Source organism: Cotesia typhae, unplaced genomic scaffold (genome assembly GCF_013202065.1).
Source record: "Cotesia typhae breed Kobodo isofemale line unplaced genomic scaffold, CoteBio_Ctyphae contig_4, whole genome shotgun sequence".
NCBI lineage: Eukaryota > Metazoa > Arthropoda > Insecta > Hymenoptera > Braconidae > Cotesia > Cotesia typhae.
This window is the reverse complement of record NW_027423748.1, coordinates 2,853,747-2,872,835: the sequence shown is the minus strand read 5'-3', so window position 1 is coordinate 2,872,835 and position 19,089 is coordinate 2,853,747. Positions and strand designations below refer to the sequence as shown.

At 36.1% G+C, this 19,089-nt stretch overlaps 2 protein-coding genes across 2 annotated transcripts; both read left to right on the top strand.

The window, feature by feature from the left end:
* Positions 1-11,840: 11,840 nt before the first annotated feature.
* Positions 11,841-13,328, top strand: LOC141527605 (uncharacterized). The gene is made up of 3 exons (XM_074243172.1): positions 11,841-11,924; positions 12,497-12,949; positions 13,024-13,328. The coding sequence occupies exons 1-3, from the start codon at positions 11,841-11,843 to the stop codon at positions 13,267-13,269; spliced, it is 783 nt and encodes a 260-aa protein (XP_074099273.1). The 3' UTR covers positions 13,270-13,328.
* A 1,814-nt stretch (positions 13,329-15,142) lies between these two features.
* On the top strand, positions 15,143-18,761 carry LOC141527604 (uncharacterized). Its single transcript, XM_074243171.1, has 4 exons — positions 15,143-17,816; positions 17,906-18,079; positions 18,125-18,323; positions 18,482-18,761. The coding sequence occupies exons 1-4, from the start codon at positions 15,143-15,145 to the stop codon at positions 18,759-18,761; spliced, it is 3,327 nt and encodes a 1,108-aa protein (XP_074099272.1).
* The last annotated feature ends 328 nt before the right edge of the window (positions 18,762-19,089 follow it).

The following is a 19,089-nucleotide window of genomic DNA, read 5'->3' as shown; positions in this document are numbered from 1 at the left end:
GTGAAGACACAAAAGACTGTTTCATCCCTCCAAGGACGCCGACAACCAAAACGACGAGCTTGACACGGTAACCTGGGTAGAGTTTGCCAATTTCAAACAGGAGATCCTGATATATCTGGTGTTTGTGCTCTTCTTTGGCCGAGATATTGTATTCGGCTGGGGCCGAAAACTCAATGACATAAATGTCACGAGTAGCCTTGTCGAAGAGCACAATATCAGGTTTGTTGTGGTCAATCCGCCGGGTTGTTGCGAATGGTATGTTCCAATAAATTTTAGAACTGTCATTCTCAACAACCTGCGGAATATCTCCTGGCAGATAAGGCAGCACTGGTGTCTCATCGATACCGTAGCTATATCTGAGATGATAATAGAGTACTCGCAGGGCAGCATTGTGACGCTGTATGTAGGCACCTCTTGCCAGCACAGGACATGCCGACAAAAGGTGCATCAGCGTCTCTGGATGTTGTTTACACGTCCGACAGGACGTGTCCGGAAGCTGCGCCTGGAGCACCTTGCAATTATTAAGGAGCACCTTATTATTATTATTATTATTATTATTATTATTATTATTATTATTATTATTATTATCGTGTACGGACTTGCTTTTTTGTGCTCCGTTATAATGCAATATAAAAGTTGTTTATAGTTAGTGTGTGAAATTGTGGTATGTTTTAAAATGTTTGGAAAAGTTTTCTAAAAATTTTGATATATAAATTATTATCGTGAGAGGTGTAATTAATTTAGTATTAAGGGGGTATTCTAGTCTAGAACAGTGAATTTTAGGTCATTTTTAAAGTTCCGTAAAAAAAAAAACAATAAATATTTTTACCATCCATTTTTTTATCACTTGTTTATTAATGTTTTTAAAATACAAAAAAAAAATAAAAAAAAAAAAAAAGTGAAAAATTCAAAAAAATGGCGGTTGATGAAGTGGGGGATCTCAAAAAATTGGCACCTGATTCTTCCCACGAGTTCAACCCTCCTAGTCATTTGAAACGAAAAAAAAAAAAAGATTATTAATCTACAGTGATGTCGCTATAGCCTGAACTTGCGATTGGTAAAAAAATTTTTTGACAAAATGGCGACTGTTTGAAAAAAGAGTTTTTTTTTTACTGTTTTTTTGAGTTTCTCGAATTTTTTAAAAATAGTAAAAATTGGAATTTGGGGATTATCCTAGTTCGGGCTATAGATAGGTCTATAAAGAAGACTCTCTGAAAATTTCAAGTGAATCGGTCCAGTAGAACTCGAGAAATCGTGGGAAGATGATTGAAAAAGTATGTTCTGAGAAAAACGCGTTTAAAGTTTCGCATGAAGTTTTTCGCTGTCAAAGTCATATAATGATATGTTATACTTACTTTTTTTCAATCTGCCATTCCTGCTTCATACATTGGACCTTCTTCTACTTCAAAAAACTATTTTCTGCGTTTCTCTCTTCCAATCGAGCAGTTCTAGCCTCCTTTGAAGCGTTGGATGTACGTATCTCAGATCGTTCAATCCTTGCGTTGTCCCGTCTTACAGCAAATGAATGAGTTTCTGGCCCAATTTGCATCCCCATAAGGGTCATCATTTTTAAAATCGGAAAGAAACCGTCATTGTAAATGCAAACAGCGATAAATGTTGCTATTTCAATCACCTGAGATCCGGAATGAATATGTTTCGGCGCGAAAGTCCAAATCAACGAGTTTAGAGACTCATTATTGTTCTGAGTTTCTGAACCTAATTTCACGTATTTAACGCCGTGTTTTTCAATTGATCGACAAAAGATCTCCACAACTGCATCTACTTCCATTTTGCCTGCACTTCCTTTGTGATTAATGGTACAAACTTCTTCATGATCTTCATACCAATCATTATACGCTAGAATATCTGATTTTTTTTTATTCTTCCAAAGATTACAGCCTTGACAAAAACTGGATTTGACAACCGTATTAACCACTTTCTTGCAATTTTTTGCTACAAGTGTGGTAACTCCAAATAAAGAATTAAAACCTCTTTTTTTCCAAGTCCCATCACCAGAAACTGTAAACTCCGTTGGGTTGGCATTTGGATCACAAGCTGAAATTAAATCTTTTTCTTCTTTCACAGCTTTGGAAATAACGAGATTATAAACAGCAGATGCGGCTATATGTATATTTTTCATAGAAGCGTAGTAAGTCCCGATTGATAACCCTTGACAAATATCCATCAAACTACAGAAGATATTAATTCCTTCTCTGCCAACTCCTAAAACCCGCATAGCAAATATCACTTTTCGGTTCACTTCAAAGGATTTTTCAATCAATGGGCATGATGATATATATTGTATACTCTCACAACTACATTGTAATGTAATTTTAAAACCTATTCCACGTTGAGCCGTTCTAGAAAATTTAATCTCTTTCTTGCAATTTGTACACAGAACTAAAGAAGAAATTGCCGAAAAAACAGTGAAAAACTCCAAAATACAGTACCCGTAATTATTTTCAATTATAAAGTCTTCATCCTTTGATTTACTTAGCTTTGCTGCTGATGAACTAGTAAAACTGGTACTTTCTTCGACAGTGTGCCGATTGCCGTGAAACCGTCGTTTTTTTGGGCGATCAGCACGCGTAATCCTTTCCGATGTAGATTTTTTATCCATTTTATTTATTACAATTTTAATTAACACTCACAAAATATTTATGCTTTGCTACACTTCACATACGTCCACGTGTTTTTGAGGTTAAGATTTAACTGCCAGCAACTGGATGTTAGTGAACACTGTATAACATAAAGGGCACACACACACACACACACACACACACACACACACACACACACACACACACACACACACACACACACACACACACACACACACACACACACACATATATATATATATATATATATATATATATATATATATATATATATATATATATATATATATATATATATATATATATATATATATATATATATATATATATATATATATATATATATATATATATATATATATATATATATATATATATATATATATATATATATATATATATATATATATATATATATATATATATAAAGGAACAAAAGGTTTACTGAGAAAGGGGATTCAGGTAGACGGAGAATCCCTAATGCCTTTTGTCCGATTATACCGTGCCTAACCAGTTTGGAGACCGGGTCAGTAAAATGCCTATATCTCCGAAAATAATTCGAATTTTCAAAAATCCTTTCGTACACATATTCTTAGATAGTTAAACTTTGAAAATATAAAAAAAAAAAAAATCGATTTTTTTTAAATTCTAGACTAGAATACCCCCTTAAACAATTAAGTCGTTGTGTTTATAAATTTATGGTTAGACTTAGTAAACACATTCTGTACTTGCTAGTGGAAAAAACAGTTTTAAATTTTAACATAGAGGCGCTTTAGGCGTTCTTTATAGTGATTTTCTAATTACCAACCTAGTTGGTGAAAGTTAGTGCGAAAAAATGGATGGAGATGGAGCCAAGCTAGTTACACCTACGAGGCACACATCTGCTCACTGTAAGCAAACCAATTTAAGATCCGCCAATCAGTGTAGCGGATGTGGCCAGCTGTTCCATAAAGCTTGTTTGTTAAAAAATCACAAATATGTAAATGAACATGGTGAGCAAATTGAATGTGTAGGACATGAAATACCAGATAATGCTAGTGTTGCATCTTCTGTTTCGTCGGTAACAAGAAAAAAGAGGAAAAGGTATGACGAGGAAATTGATGTTAGTGACATTGCGGATAAAGTGGATATGTTATATGATAGAGTGCATGAAATTGGTGTGAATGTGGAAGACTTCAAATATGATTTCAAAAAAATTGCAATGCAGATATTCTTAGATATTAAAGATGACTCAATGAAAGAGATTCGGGAAATTGTGAAAGAAGAAGTACAAAAATTAATGGGCGGAAGTAGTGATGGTAAAACAGAAGAAGTTAAAAGTTTTAAAAAACCGGCTTCCTATGCAGATAAGGCTAAAGGATCAAAAACAGAGACAGTTGTAATTGAGCCTAAAGAGAAACAAGATAGCGAACTGACATTTACTGAAGTTAAAAGGAAAGTCAAAATCGGTAAATTGGGCGTTAGAGTCGATAAATTGAAGAAAACCCAAACAGGAAAATTAGTAATTGGTTGTACTGGTAAAGAAGATCGTGAAAAATTGGCCAGTGAACTAAAAAAAAAATATGGGTCAAAATTATAATATTAAAGTTCCGGATAAAAAATCACCAAAAGTAAAGATTATTGATATTGATAGTGATACTATGGAAAACAATGAAGAAAATGATATTATCGATATGATAAAAAAACAAAATGGAATAGTTACAAATTTGTCAACTAAAATGATAATAAAGAAAAAATTGTTAGGAAAAAATAAAAATGAAATTATTATCATGGAGGTGGATCCAGATACTCATAAGTATTTACTGGAAAAAATGAAAATTAAACTCGATTGGAATTTATGCAGAGTATTTGATTGTGTTAGTGTCCTTCGATGCTACAAATGTTGGGGATTTAATCATTTCGCTAAAGACTGTAAGAGTGAACAGAAATGTCGTAAATGTTCGGGGAATCATTTGGAGAAAGATTGCCAAGAGGAAGTTAAAAAATGTGTAAATTGTATAAAAATGGTGATTGATTTCAAGTTAGAAGGAATAAAAACTGATCACTGTGCAAATGATATAAAATGTGAATGTTATAAAAGGGCAATTAACAGAGCACAAAAAAATATAAATTATAAATATTAACAATTATTGCATGACGAGGATCTTATAAAAAATTGTAAGAGGTCATTTGAAATAGTGGCATTGAATATCAACGGTTTAATTAGGAACAAAGATATTTTTGAGAAATGGTTACTTACTGTCAAGCCAGATGTAATTTGTTTGACAGAAACACACATAGGTCCTGACGTATTTGATCATGAAATTAGATTTAAAAACTATAGTTAAGTGCGGACGAATACGAAAAACAATCGAACCGGTGGTGTTATTACGTATATTAATAAAAATTATAAATTTAAAATATTGCTGAATAGTACTGAAATCAGTGATAAAACCTGGATTAATGTGGTTCAAATAGGCAGGAGTGATGGTTTTGTCATTGTAAATGTTTATAGATCACCAAAAAATCGTGTGAGTGTGTTTAAAGAAAATATGGTTGAGTTATTAGAAAACTATGTTGATAAGGAAAAACTTATAACAGTAGGCGATTTTAATTTAGATGTTAGCAGTGACAAGGATCATTATGCGCGTAATTTCGTCAATGAATGTGCCTTGCTTGGACTTAAGCAACTTGTCAAAGTGCCGACGAGATCAACATTGACGTCGGACACAATAATTGACCTAGTGTTTTCAAATGTGGACCTGTGTATTGATGTGTTATCTACGCCAAGGGTGTCTGATCACAACATTATTATTATAAATACAGATTTGAATATTAAACCAAGTAAAAATCTTAGAGTGACAGAAAAAAGAAACTTCAACAAATTTGATCCAAACATATTTTGTGATATTTTTACTAATAGATATAAGATAGATATTAATGACGATATAGATGTAGTTATTAATAAATTTAATAGTAGTATAACATATGCTCTTGATGTGGTGGCACCAAAGACACAAAAAATTCTTAAACCTAAATGTTATGATAAAAAATGGATTACAAAAGAGTTAATTGAAAAAATGAAGGAAAGAGATCGATTATTCTTTGTATCTAAAAAATTCGGAAGAGAATATGATATCAATAATTATAAAAGACTAAGAAATTATATTGTAAATGAATTAAGAGGATGCAAAAGAGAACATAATGATAATAACATAGATGCAAACAAAAATAATGGAAAAATTCTTTGGAGAGAATTAAAAGAACTGATAGGAAGTAAAAAAGCTCAATCTAATATTGAGAGGATTGAATGTGATAATAAGATTATAAATGATAATTTAGTAATCTTCAATAAATTTAACCATTATTTTATTGATAGTATTGAAAAAATTATATATGAGATAGGATTTAATCAATTAAAGGATGGAGTTAGTGATAATAGTAATAATCAGAAGTGGGATAGTTTTGATAGAGTGATATCTGAGGAAAAAATTGTCAAACATGGAGTTCCTCAGGGTTCTAAATTAGGTCCACTACTGTTTATAATTTATATAAATGAAATGATTTGTATAATGAAAAACCGGGGTATCGTTTGCAGACTTTTTGCGGACGATATGAAACTCTATTTTTCTAGTAAAAATGTAAAAGAAATTGAAATTAAAATGAATGATTGTTTAGATATACTTATGGTATGGCTTAAAGAGCACCAGTTGAAAATAAATGTAAAAAAGACTGTATTTATGATACTACATGATAAAAGAAAAAAATACAAAATGGGTAGTTGTGATATTGAAATAAATGGTAAAAGTATTATTGAAGTGAAAGAAACCAAATATTTAGGTATAAAAATAGACAATAATTTAACTTTTAATAATCACTTAATTGAAACAGGTAAAAAAATAGCTAAAAAACTTAACATTTTATATAGATTGAATAAATCGGTAAGTTGCTGGACTAAAAATACAATATACAAAGCTATAATTGGTCCACATTTTGATTATTGTGCTAGTTTAATGTTAAACTATAATAATCAACAATTAGCATCATTACAGAAAATACAGAATAGAGCGATGAGAATAGGTTTGAGTGTAAATAGATATACTAAAATTAAAGATATGTTAGCGGCATTGGGCTGGATGAGTTTTAGACAACTTATGATATATAAATGCTGTATCATAATACAAAAAATGTTATTAGGACTTGCACCAAAGTATCTGGTAGAAAAATTGATAACATCTAGTGAAAAACACAATTATAATACCAGAAAGAAGGAGTTGTTACGAATCCAGCACACTAGAACACACACCGCTGAGCGAAGTTTGATTTATCGTGGTTTTGGTTGGTACAATAGTCTTCCAACGGAAATTAAAAATGAAAAAAGAATAAAAATTTATAAAATTGAACTTAAAAATTATATTAAGAAAAATTATTAAGATAAATATGTAAAAAGTTATTATTTTTAAAGCTCAAATTTATAATATTTATGTATAGAGAACGAAAAAAATAGCATTTTTGCTAATAATAAAGATTTATTATTATTATTATTATTATTATTATTATTATTATTATTATTATTATTAGCAGCAGCAGCAATTAGCAATTATTAGCAATTATTGAGCGTATTCGGGAATCATTTGATTAGCAAAAACACTAACTCATCTAGATTCAATAAATATTACTAAAAGTAATAGAATTCATTTGATGTCCTATGATGATGATGTTAAAATTATTGTGAAAATTACAAACTCACTATCTTTATTTTTTTACTTTTATTTTCTGTTTTGAATCGATCGAAACATTTACTTTTGGTATTAAATTTACTTGGATTTAAATTTATTTTCTTTTAATTATTCCTAAAGTTCAGATTAATTAATAAGTTAAACCAAATAAAATATTTGATTCATTTCTTTGAAAATAAAACATATTTTTATAATAGCAATTATGAAAGGTTTATTTATAACGATTATTATTAAATCAACCCTGTTGAAAAACTCCAATAAGATCCCTTCAAAAGTGACAAAAGCCACTTAGAAACCAATAAAATTTATGGGTGTCTAAGTGGCTTTTGTCGCTTTTGATGGGATTCTATTGTAAATTTTAAACAGGGAATATTATTTACTTATAAATATTTACTTTTTTGAACTGATGATTTAAATAATAATTTATTGACTGTATCTCAATGATACAAATGACATTTGAAGGTTATGTAGTATGTCAATGCGCCTGAGTACAGCGCAACTTACAGCTCTTACAGCGATTTCATTCAGCTCTTACAGCGATTCTATTCAGCTGTGAGAGCTGAATAACATATAGCTACCGGAGCTGTTTAATAGACCGCTGCAATAACCGACTAACAAACCGTAGACTGTGTACAGTCACTGGAGCAGTAAAATACAGCTCCCATAGCAAAATTTTTTTTCAGTGTAGTCTTATAATATTTAAATATCGCAAATTGAAGGTTACGACTAGCCTCCACAACCTACCGGAGGAGTTATAGGTTGAAATTATGGTTTTAGATTTTTTCGACTACGATGACGTGTATATCAGAACCACAATTTCAGCCTACAAGTGGTATTTTTGTCCGCTTTTACCAAAGTTAGGCCGAAATCACGGGTTTAGAACCATAAATTGAACCTACTGAGCCTACATCTCTACCGTACAAAAGATTCTTATTTGTTAATATAATGTAGACGAGGAGAAAGAAAGGAAAGAGGAATGGATCCAGATAAAAATGGCTGCCGTTAGAGGCATGCTATGTCCAGCTCATATGCCATTTGATAAAAAATGATAAAAGAAGGATTTTGACAGTGTCATATCTATATTTTATTGTTGATGTACAGCTATCGCAAGTTCAATAACGTGTGATTCTTAATTTCGACCTAACATTTGCTAACTATAGAAATAAATTGAAAATCTGTTCTAACCGAGATTCGAACCTGAGACGCGCGCTTGCCAGATCGATAACTAACCCTTACACCGTACGACCGATGAGCTAATTCACATCTTATCATTGTTATAAACTAAATCTATATGGTGACGATTTTTCTGAAATTTTTTTATCTTTCTCTACCCTTTTCGGATAGCTTAACTGGGAGAGCCTTTGGCGCGTAACCAAACGATTCGGGTTCGAGTCCCGGTCTGGGCTGTCCGAATTACTTTTTTCAGTTACCGAAAATTCCTACTGAGTAAAGGTCCTCCCCTTCCCCCTTATCCTTTATTTCCCTAATTTCCAAATTTGTCTTTAATGACAAATTTAGCTATTATATATGGCTATCGACGATCTATCGACCTTTTCGAAAGCCATATTGGTTGGTGGCAAGTCCTCCAGCTCGATCAATATCATTGCGAAGTCTGCTTTGTATAAGCTTTTCAAGCAGTTTTCCGGCAATGTCTAGCATGCAAAGTGGTCTAAACGACGATAGCATTATAAGGGTTCCCTTCCCTTTGTCTAACAGGACCAATCTCTGCCGCTTCCAGACCGTAGGAAACGTGCCGGTTGCCAAACACGCATTGTAAGCACTCAGGAGTATGTGCGGGTATTCCAGGGCTACAATCTTGATCACCAAGGCTGGGATGCCATCAGGGCCTGGTGCTTTCCCAATCTTGATGGTTTCTGCTGCGTCTTGCAGTTCTTTGATTGTAAAGGGTGTTGTTTCGCCATTTTTTACATATCGTTTCTTTTCTCGCAGTGGGTAGTCAGGAAACAGCTCTGCCACGATGCTGTTCATTAAGGCAGGAGACTTCGGTCCTTCTGGAGAAGCCTTCCCAAGTCGTTTAGTGACAATTTGGTATGCCTTACCCCAGAGGTCATTGTTGAGGTCGTTGCAAATCTCTTTCCACAACTCCGCTTTACTTGCTTTGATGGCTTTATTCAAAGCCTTCTTGGCCTGTTTGTACTCGATCGAGTATATGTCTTGGTCAGGGGAACGTTTTGCTGCTCTCGTTGCTCTCCTACGTAGTCCATGGCATTTTTTCCGAAGATCTGCTATGTCTTGAGTCCACCAATACACCGGCCTATAGTCGCCTCGCCTCTTCATCCGTGGCTTGGAAGCATCGCATGAGGCGGCGATCAGTCCCATCACTCTTGACACTAAATTTGTCGTTTTATTACGGCTATTCAGATTCGGGCTGTCCTGAAAAGTAGACGAACTTTGTGTCAGAGAAGTTCGCAGCTTCTCTAAATCGAGCTTCCTGACATTCCACTTCTGCGGTTGATAATCGTGTCGTGTTATCGGAACGGAAGCAGTTTGAATGCTGAATGTCACATACTGATGGTTGCTGCCACTATATTCTTCGGATACGGTCCAGCCTTCAATCATGTTCGCAATCTTTGGAGTCGCCAACGTAATGTCGAGTATAGATTCCCGGTATCCTGGTCTTCTAAAGGTGGTAGTACTTCCGGTGTTCAGCACTATGAGGTCCGTCCTTGCTGTGAAGTCCGCTACTTCGTCTCCTCTGGTGTCGGAGGGTTCAGCGCCCCATTCAGCTGACTTTGCGTTGAAATCACCAGCTACGATGACTTCCCCATCGAACTTGCCGATAGTATCCTCTATGTTTGCCATTTTCTGTCGAAACACACTAATCCCTTCATTGGGTGAAAGGTAGACGCTTACAAAGTAGGACTTGGGCGTTTTGATCCAGACGAAGCCTTCTCCGCCTCCGCTGTCGTTCACGATGACCTTTTTTGAGTTTATGATCAAGATTGCTGCTGTGTCAGATTTATTGGCGAACCATGTATTACCATGAATATTTAAATATTGCTCGCAGATAAGGCAGATGTCGATCTTGTCTTCAAAGATACGCTGGCGCAGAAGATTTTGCGCTAAGGCGCACCTATTCAGGTTACCCCGTAATAAGCGCGTCATTTTTGTTCTTTCGTGGCTGCGGCAAGTGCGGTGCGAAATGTCTTATACGCTCCGGAACCGGCTATATGACCTAAGCCATCCTGAGCGTCTTTGTCTGCCGTACAAAGGAAGCACTTTGGCTTTTCTACGCAGTTTGTAGATTTGTGGTTATCTCCGCCACATTTATAGCAGCATTTGCTTCTGTCAGGGCCCGTACAATTCTCTGTTCGGTGACCGAACCCTAGGCATTTAAAACATCGGGTTACTTTCGCAACTGGGCGTATGCGGCAGTTAACCCAGCCAATCTTTATACGGGCCTTGTTGAGGGCTTTAGTCGCATTGGCTTCGTCGATCTCGCAGAAGGCTGCCCGATTACCTCGTGATGTGGGTTTTGTCAAATTCACCCGTTTGATCTCTAGGCTGTCTTTGAATTCACATTTAAGTGCTTCGCGGACTTCGCTCTCGGTAGAGATTTCATCTAAGTCGAGGATCTCAATCGTTATTGTTGGTGTTAGCGTTTTGACCATGCCGATGTTTGCAGTGGCTGACCTTACTGCATCGGTGAAAGCCTTGCTGTCCTCGGTCTTTCGAGCCATTTCAAGGAGAACGCCTCCATGCCTCGTTCTTTTAATAGACCTTATGTCTATTAATAGACGTCTTATTAATTATGTCTTTTAATAGACCTAGGTCTACTCCAGTCTTTGTCGGGCTAACCTTGGCCTTGATTTCCTTGAGGAGATCGGCGTACGTTCGCCCTTCAGCTGGTTGGACAAGCACAGCCTTTGTTCTTGTCTTTTTCCTTCTCGGTTTTTTTGAGCCACCCTTACTTGGCTGGTTTTGGGCTTCAGTAGTTTTTGCCCCTGGTTCCTGTTCTCTTTCCTTCTTTTTCTTTTGCCGTGTCACCTCGATCCAGGCATTATCTCGGGCTGTCTTTTTCTGTGCTAGCTTGTCGATTACGGAGGAAGGGCTGGGTGTAGACAGCAGCCTCTTCTTTTTGTTCTCTTTTTCTTGCTGTTGTTTCTCAGGAGTGACCAAAAACGCTCGTGGTTTTGTGGTCGTCTCTGGAGATGTTTGCGTGGTTGTCGCCGACATCGATGCTGGTTTGTTGGCCAACTTATATGCCGTGGCAATGGATGCTACTAATTTTCTGAGTTCATGATGGAGATTTCTCTTGTTCTTTATGAACTCAGTCAACTCTTCGATCTTGCTGCCGAGCCGTTCCATTGGCGATTGTTGGTCGGTGATAGTCGGTAGAGAGTTGATCCTCCCTCGGTACGTGTTAGCGTTGACGGGAGCAACAGGTCTTTCACTTCTTGGAGGAACGCCTATTTGCTATGCGTCTACTTCCATCTGGGCTGTTTCAGTACTCCCTGTAGCATTGCTAGACGGCAGAGCCATGGGGTCCACTCTGCTGTTCAAACGGTCGCTTGATAACGACGAGTTCAGGCCCGCTTGCACGCCTTCCCTCGCCGGTACTGAGGTATTCCTCCTCTGCACCGTAGACGATGTTTGAATGTTTTCTGACATTTCATATCATCTTTTTGCTAGGTTTTGGTCCACCCCGAGTATTTTATTTCCTCGGTACCCGACGTATCTGGCGCGCAGGTATGACGAGTATTCCCCTATCCGCCACCTGGGGAGGCGCCCGATGCGGGACCCAGCAAGCCCGACACGGTGTGTGTGTGTGTGTGTGTGTGTGTGTGTGTGTGTGTGTGTGTGTGTGGAGATGTATGTAAACCTCTTATCACTTTCGAACGGCTTAACTGATTCTATCGCGGTTGACGCCAATCGAAAGGGCTTGACTGAACTTAGATTTTGAATATTGTTTGGACCGATCCGGACCAGTAGATTTTCAGAAATCTCAAAAAAACTACGAAAAAAATAAATAAATAATTGAAAAGAGTATAGCGGTAGACAGAAAAAAATGAATTATTGAATTTTTAAATAATACGTTGATTTAAATTTTGGTGAAAGAATATTTATCAAAAAGTAAGTGTTGAAAAAAGATCCAACTATTGAGAGTATATTTGCTCTATATTTTTAAAACATGAGATAACTAGCTTGAGAAATGATGTCAAAGATGATATCAAACGTGAACTTACAACCGTAATTGATAGTGTTGACGGACTTAAAAATCAAGTTCAGTCATTTTTGAAACAATTCAACAATTGTCTGTGTATTATTGAAGACAAAATTAGAAATTGTGAAGCTCGTCAAATGACTAGTACCAATACATTATTATTATATGATATAAGAATCACTAAACTTTCGGATAAAATATCTAACATTCAAACTAGTAATGATAATGATTCTATCCTGCATGAAGTGGAAGATCGTCTGGCTAGAAGAAACAATGCATTGTTCCTAGGTATCGAGGAACAGTCTGAAGCCTCAACTATGGAACGCAAATCAATGGACCTTACTAGAGTACAAAATATTTGTGACTCACTGAACGTCAGCTACGAAGTCTCTTCCCCGAAGGCTCTTCTTACTACACGAGGATTGGTAAATACTCATCTAATTCGCTACATCCTAAACCTATAAAAGTCACTTTTACTGATCACACTTCTGTTAACCAGATCATATTGGGTCTCTTAAAAGCGAAAAGGGCAATAAAACCTCTGATGTCAGTACAGAATATTTCCATTGTGCACGATCGCACGAAGCTACAAAGGAACGAACAAAAGAAAATACGCCAACTTCTCCACGATCGGACAGCAGCAGGGGAACAGAATTTGAGGATTGTAACACGGAATGGGAGAATGATGATAGTCAAGGAACGTCAAAATATTTTAGCTTCGACGCCGAAGGATATAACTCCTTAAACTCTACCTCAACAAACCTATCTATCTATTATCAAAATGTTAGAGGACTTAATACCAAACTGGATAATATATATTGTAAAACTTATGTAGCTGAGTATGATTTTTATGCATTTTCTGAAACTTGGCTAAAACCAGGCGTCCTTAATAGCGAAGTTTTTAATAATAATTACTTTGTTTTTAGGTGTGATCGACGCAAGGAGTTCAGGAGGTCGGGTGGTGGTGTCCTTATTGCCTGCAGAAGTACACTCAATGTACTACAAATTAACTTTGACGGTATTCTACAACTCTTCCCTCAAATTGAGATTGTGGGAATATTTTTTACAAATAAGAGTATTAAGATTAATTTAGTAAACATCAACATTCCACCGGACCTGCAGGTGCATATCTACTCTAACCTCCTAGAGCTTCTTTCGTCTCACCTTCTTATGGATGCTGGAGTACTGTTCCTGTTAGGAGATTTCAATTCACCGGGATTTATTGATTCCTCTGTCGGTGGATTGGATATGAAGGCAGATCTACTTAACAGTTTCTTAGTGCTTAATAACATTAAACAACATAATGAGGTACTGAAGACACATGGTAGAATACTCGACTTGGTTTTTTCATCTACTGACTGTATGGTTGTTGAGGAATTATCTCCCTTAGTCAGGATTGATCCTTATCACCCAGCATTAAGGATCACTGCCCAAATAACACTGGTAAGACCTAAACTTACTATCAAAAAGTCCTTGGGAGCTAGAGGCTTCGACTATCTTGCCATGTGTGTCGACGCAAATCTTTTAACTTTGGAAGAAAGAAGGACTTACACTTCCATACTCCTAATAGCTAGTATTCTAAGCAATAAAATTAAATGCCCTAGAATTCTGGAACTTATTCCTATATTGGTACCTCAGAGATTATTACGCTCTGATATGCCTTTATATCCACCACGTCTGAGGAACAATTTTTCTCTCTCAATACCTATCATAAGACTTATCAGAGCTTGTAACAACATAGCCCAACAAGGTAGTGATCTTGACTTACTTGATTTCTCATCGCCTATTTCTGCCAATGCACTGGCATCTATTATTGTAAGAACTAGACAAACAGATAACCGTACTCCAGCAATTTCAGCTACTTTCGCTTACTAATTTCACCAAATATCCAGATACGAAGTCCTTGTAAATATTGTATAATGGAAATATAATAATTTAACTACCCTAACACTATTTTAAAGCTGTGTTATGAATTATATATTGTTAAAAATAAATTTAACAACTATTTGTTACAATTATATATAATTATTATATGCCTAATTAGGTTAATTATTGTTATCTTATTACTAAGTTGTATATAATATTGTAACATCGAAAAGCTTTTAACTGTATTTTCATATAATTCATTTCTTTTTATATATGTCGGAGAGTAAAGTACAGTGGAGTATTTTCTGACGACGCGATGAGAATATTCTTTAGGATATTTCTATTTTTTTAGTTATTTTAAGAAATGTATTGTTACTTTAATATTTTGTAAAATAAGATATAACTAAAATGTTTTATTGCGGTAGGCTTAGGCCTAGGTAGGCACATGGTTGTCAACATAGTCGGGATCCCAGGACGATAGGGGTATCATAAAATTAATAAGGAAAAGAGAAATGTGCAGCAGGCAGACTATTTGAGAATAGTTTTTGAAAAGACATTCTTGCTTTGAGATCGAGATCGAACGGACGTCCTGGTGATCGCGAATTCGTTATTTCCTAAGTCTCGGTCAATCGCAAGATATTATTAATATTGTTTGCGGCCTGAATTAACTTAACCTTGTACGAGTTTATCTACTCATTCGTAATAATTGATCTTTTTGTAATTGTGAATATTAATTAATTGTAATAATAAAAATGAGTGAATCACAAAATACCGAATCCCCAACAATAACTCCTGCCTCTCTGACATCAGAAGTGGGATCGTCTCCATCTGGTCCAGCACCCGATCAGTGGAATACATTTTTCGAGCTTATGAAGAATTTTTTACCGAAGCCGTCTTTGACAAAGAATAATGTTTCTTTACCGCGGTTCAATCCAGAGAGTGCGGGATCGGATCCTGTTGCATGGTGTTCAGCAACGGAATTGTGCCTATTGGAAAACCCTCTCCAAGGAAGCGGATTGATATCGGCGCTTAGTAAAGCTTTGGAAGGCTCAGCGGCTCAGTGGCTGTCTCAAGCAGCAATTCCGGGTATACAGTGGCCGCAATTAAAAGAACTTTACGTGTCACGTTTTGGTGGACAGGAAACTACGACAGCGGTCGTGCTGAAACTTCACCAGGAGTTACCAACCAAGGATGAAAGTGTCGGTGCATTCGGCATTCGACTTCGATCATCGCTGAAGGATCGCTGGAAGTCTTTATTGGTCGACGAAATTATCAATGCGGTTATGCTTGCGCGATTGACTCACCTTGACAATCGGGTGGAGCGCGTGGCATTGACTACCGACATCAAAACGGAAGTTGACTTTTTGAGTGAAATGCGAGGCTTTTCCTACACTCGAAAAAGACCCGTGTCAGCATCAGATAACTCTTCTGCACCGGATTCAAAGCGTTTCAAGCCAGCGGTGTCAGTGAAGTGCCATTTTTGTGGAGAAATAGGTCACAAGAAGTTTGAGTGTCCTAAACTTAAGAAGAAACACGTAGAGCAAAGCAGTAACTATCGTGGCAGCCAAGGATCACCCTCGTCATCGCGTCCTGTGACGTGTTTCAAATGTGGAGCAGCTGGCCATATTGCGCCAAACTGTACGGCTTCAGGCAGCGGTCGTAGCGGTCCAGGAAACAACAAGGACAACGGTGGCGTCGAACGTCGTGTAAATCTGTGCACAGTAGCAGCTCCTACGGGTATTCTGAACCATCTTGGTGAGTCGTTTCCATATTGTTCTGATTCGGGAGCGGAATGCTCACTAATAAAAGAATCGATTGCGCTCAAGTTCTCGGGAAGAAGAGTCAACGAATTAGTAATTTTAAAGGGTATCGGAAATGTTGCAGTAAATTGTAATTTGCAAATTTTGTCTACCGTTATTATGAATTCGTTTACATTAGAGATTCTTTTTCACGTTCTCCCGGATGAATATTTGAACGAAAATATTTTAATTGGTCGAGAAATTTTAAGCTTGGGATTTGAAGTAAATATTTCCCAACTTAATTTTAATATCGGTAAATCTAAAGTCATAAATGAATGTAGTAAAGTTGAAATCATCAATTTTGATACCGTTAATACCGATGTTGATAAAGACGATAAAATAAGATTAGTTTCAATATTAAAAGAATATGAAAGTTCTTTTATCACGGGCTTCCCTCGTACTCACGTTAACGGTGGTGAACTTGAAATACGTTTAATTGATCCAAGCATTACGGTACAGAGAAGGCCATATAGACTTAGTGTAGAAGAGAAACAAATAGTTAGAAAAAGAATTAATGAATTGCTTGAAGCGAATGTTATTCGTTCTAGTAATTCACCGTTTGCTAGCCCTATTTTACTAGTTAAGAAAAAAGATGGATCAGACCGCTTATGCGTTGATTATCGTGAATTAAATAAAAACACGATAGCAGATAAATTTCCTTTGCCGCTTATTTTAGATCAGATACCGCGACTTAGAAAAGCTAAATTTTATATTAGTTTAGATATGGCCAGCGGTTTCCATCAGATTCCCATACATCCAGAATCTATAGAACGTACGGCATTTGTCACTCCTGATGGCCAATTTGAATTTTTAACAATGCCATTTGGGCTGAAAAACGCTCCTTCTGTTTTCCAAAGAGCAATTTTAAAAGCACTAGGTGAGCTCGCGTATACTTACGTTGTAGTTTACCTAGACGATGTATTAGTAATTGCGGATATAATAGAGGAAGCGTTTGAAAGACTTCGAATGGTATTAAAAATTCTTATAGATGCGGGATTCTCATTTAATTTTTCAAAATGTTCTTTCCTTAAAACATCGGTTTCATATCTCGGGTATGAAATTAAAGATGGGGAAGTTCGTCCAAACCCTCGTAAAATAAATTCTTTAACGTTGTTACCCGCTCCTCGGACAATTACCCAGCTTAGACAGTTTATTGGCCTTGCGTCTTACTTCCGACGATTTGTCCCGAAATTTTCACAAATTATGAAACCTTTATATGCACTCACCTCAGGTAAAAAATATATTGAATGGACTGAGGGACATGAAAATGTTCGACAAGAAGTAATTCGTATTTTAACCAATGAATCCGTTTTAATTATTTTTGACCCGGATTATCCCATAGAACTGCATACCGATGCCAGTTCCGATGGGTACGGAGCAATACTTATGCATAAAGTAGATGGTAAAAATAAAGTTATTGAATATTTTAGTAAAAGAACAAGTCCAGCCGAGTCCAGGTATCATTCCTATGAACTTGAAACTATGGCTGTTGTTAAATCAATAAAACACTCAATAAAGTTTATGAATATTACTGGTTTTAGGGTATGTCTAAATATGTACCTAAATTTGTTGACAGTTGTATTACTTGTAAACTCTCTAAAACCCACTCAGGTAAAATTCAAGCTGAGTTGCATCCCATCCCCAAGACCCGCATACCTTGGCATACTGTGCATATAGATATTACAGGGAAATTGAGTGGTAAAAATAATACCAAAGAATACGTTATTGTTATTGTTGATGGTTTTACCAAATATGTCTATTTACATCATACTCGCAAAATTGACAGTCATAGTGTTATCAAAGCTTTAAAGGCTGCAATATTTATTTTTGGAGTCCCAGCTCGTGTAATTGCCGATCAAGGTAGATGTTTTACTGGAAAAGACTTTAAAGGTTTTTGTGAATCTATAAATATTATTTTGCATTTAATAACTACAGGTACTAGTCGGGCAAATGGTCAAGTAGAGCGAGTGATGAGTACGCTAAAAAATATGTTCACTACTGTTGAATCTAATAATCGCCCATGGCAAGAGGCCATTGGTGAAGTCCAGTTATCTTTAAATTCAACCCTGAATCGTGTTACCAAATCTAGTGCATTAGAATTATTAATCGGTAAGAAAGCAAGACCTTATGGATTGTTAGTTGATGACAACGAAAAAGAAATTGATATCTCTAATGTAAGACAACGAGCGATCGATAGTATAGAAGAGAATGCTAATTATGAGAAAATTAGATTCGATATAAAAATAAAGCTAAAGTCAATAGATTTAAAATCGGAGATCATGTTTTAATTAGAAATGAAGAACGTAATCAGACGAAACTTGACAGAAAATTTAGAGGTCCATTTGTGGTAACAGAATTACTTGATAATGATCGATACAAACTAAAATCTTTGAGTAATAATAGGAGTTTTAAGTATAGTCATGATAAGTTGAGAGAAATGCCTGAGAATCATATTCCTATTGAGTTGGATGTCTGCTCGGACAATGAAAATTGTGCAGGAGAGACTGTTGATGCGGGTCCTGAAATAGGGACTTTGGTAGAAAGCGAGATCACCAATGACGTGGCGCACTGATGGCTGTAGGTCGTGGACCTGAATTGTTTTTGTATTTTTGATCACGCACATGCATCAGTGTGTAGTCGCAACTGCAAACTAAATTAGTGGCTAATGTTAGTTTGATCAGGGTGCGATGGGCAGCTGATGATGTGACGGCAGGTAGTTGTGGCAACTACAAGATGTGTTGGATACTGTATGTGGCATACAGGGTAGCCTAGAGATAGTGCAAAGGTCTATTGATGGAGAAAAAATGAAATGATGTTTGATGATTGGATGATAAGGAATAATGATTGACGGATTTCGATCTCTTGAGTACTATACGTTAACTCCTTAGTATAATAAATGA

Excerpts from the sequence above, each read along its gene's own strand:
- LOC141527605 (XM_074243172.1), top strand. The coding sequence starts at position 11,841 with ATGGGGTCCACTCTGCTGTTCAAACGGTCGCTTGATAACGACGAGTTC. Across the intron at positions 11,925-12,496 it reads CTTCCCTCGCCGGTACTGAG|ATAACTAGCTTGAGAAATGA; the intron begins GTATTCCTCCTC and ends TTAAAACATGAG. Across the intron at positions 12,950-13,023 it reads TTCTTACTACACGAGGATTG|ATCATATTGGGTCTCTTAAA; the intron begins GTAAATACTCAT and ends TCTGTTAACCAG.
- LOC141527604 (XM_074243171.1), top strand. The coding sequence starts at position 15,143 with ATGAGTGAATCACAAAATACCGAATCCCCAACAATAACTCCTGCCTCT. Across the intron at positions 17,817-17,905 it reads TCAGGTAAAATTCAAGCTGA|AATACGTTATTGTTATTGTT; the intron begins GTTGCATCCCAT and ends ATAATACCAAAG. Across the intron at positions 18,324-18,481 it reads AAAGCAAGACCTTATGGATT|AAATGAAGAACGTAATCAGA; the intron begins GTTAGTTGATGA and ends TGTTTTAATTAG.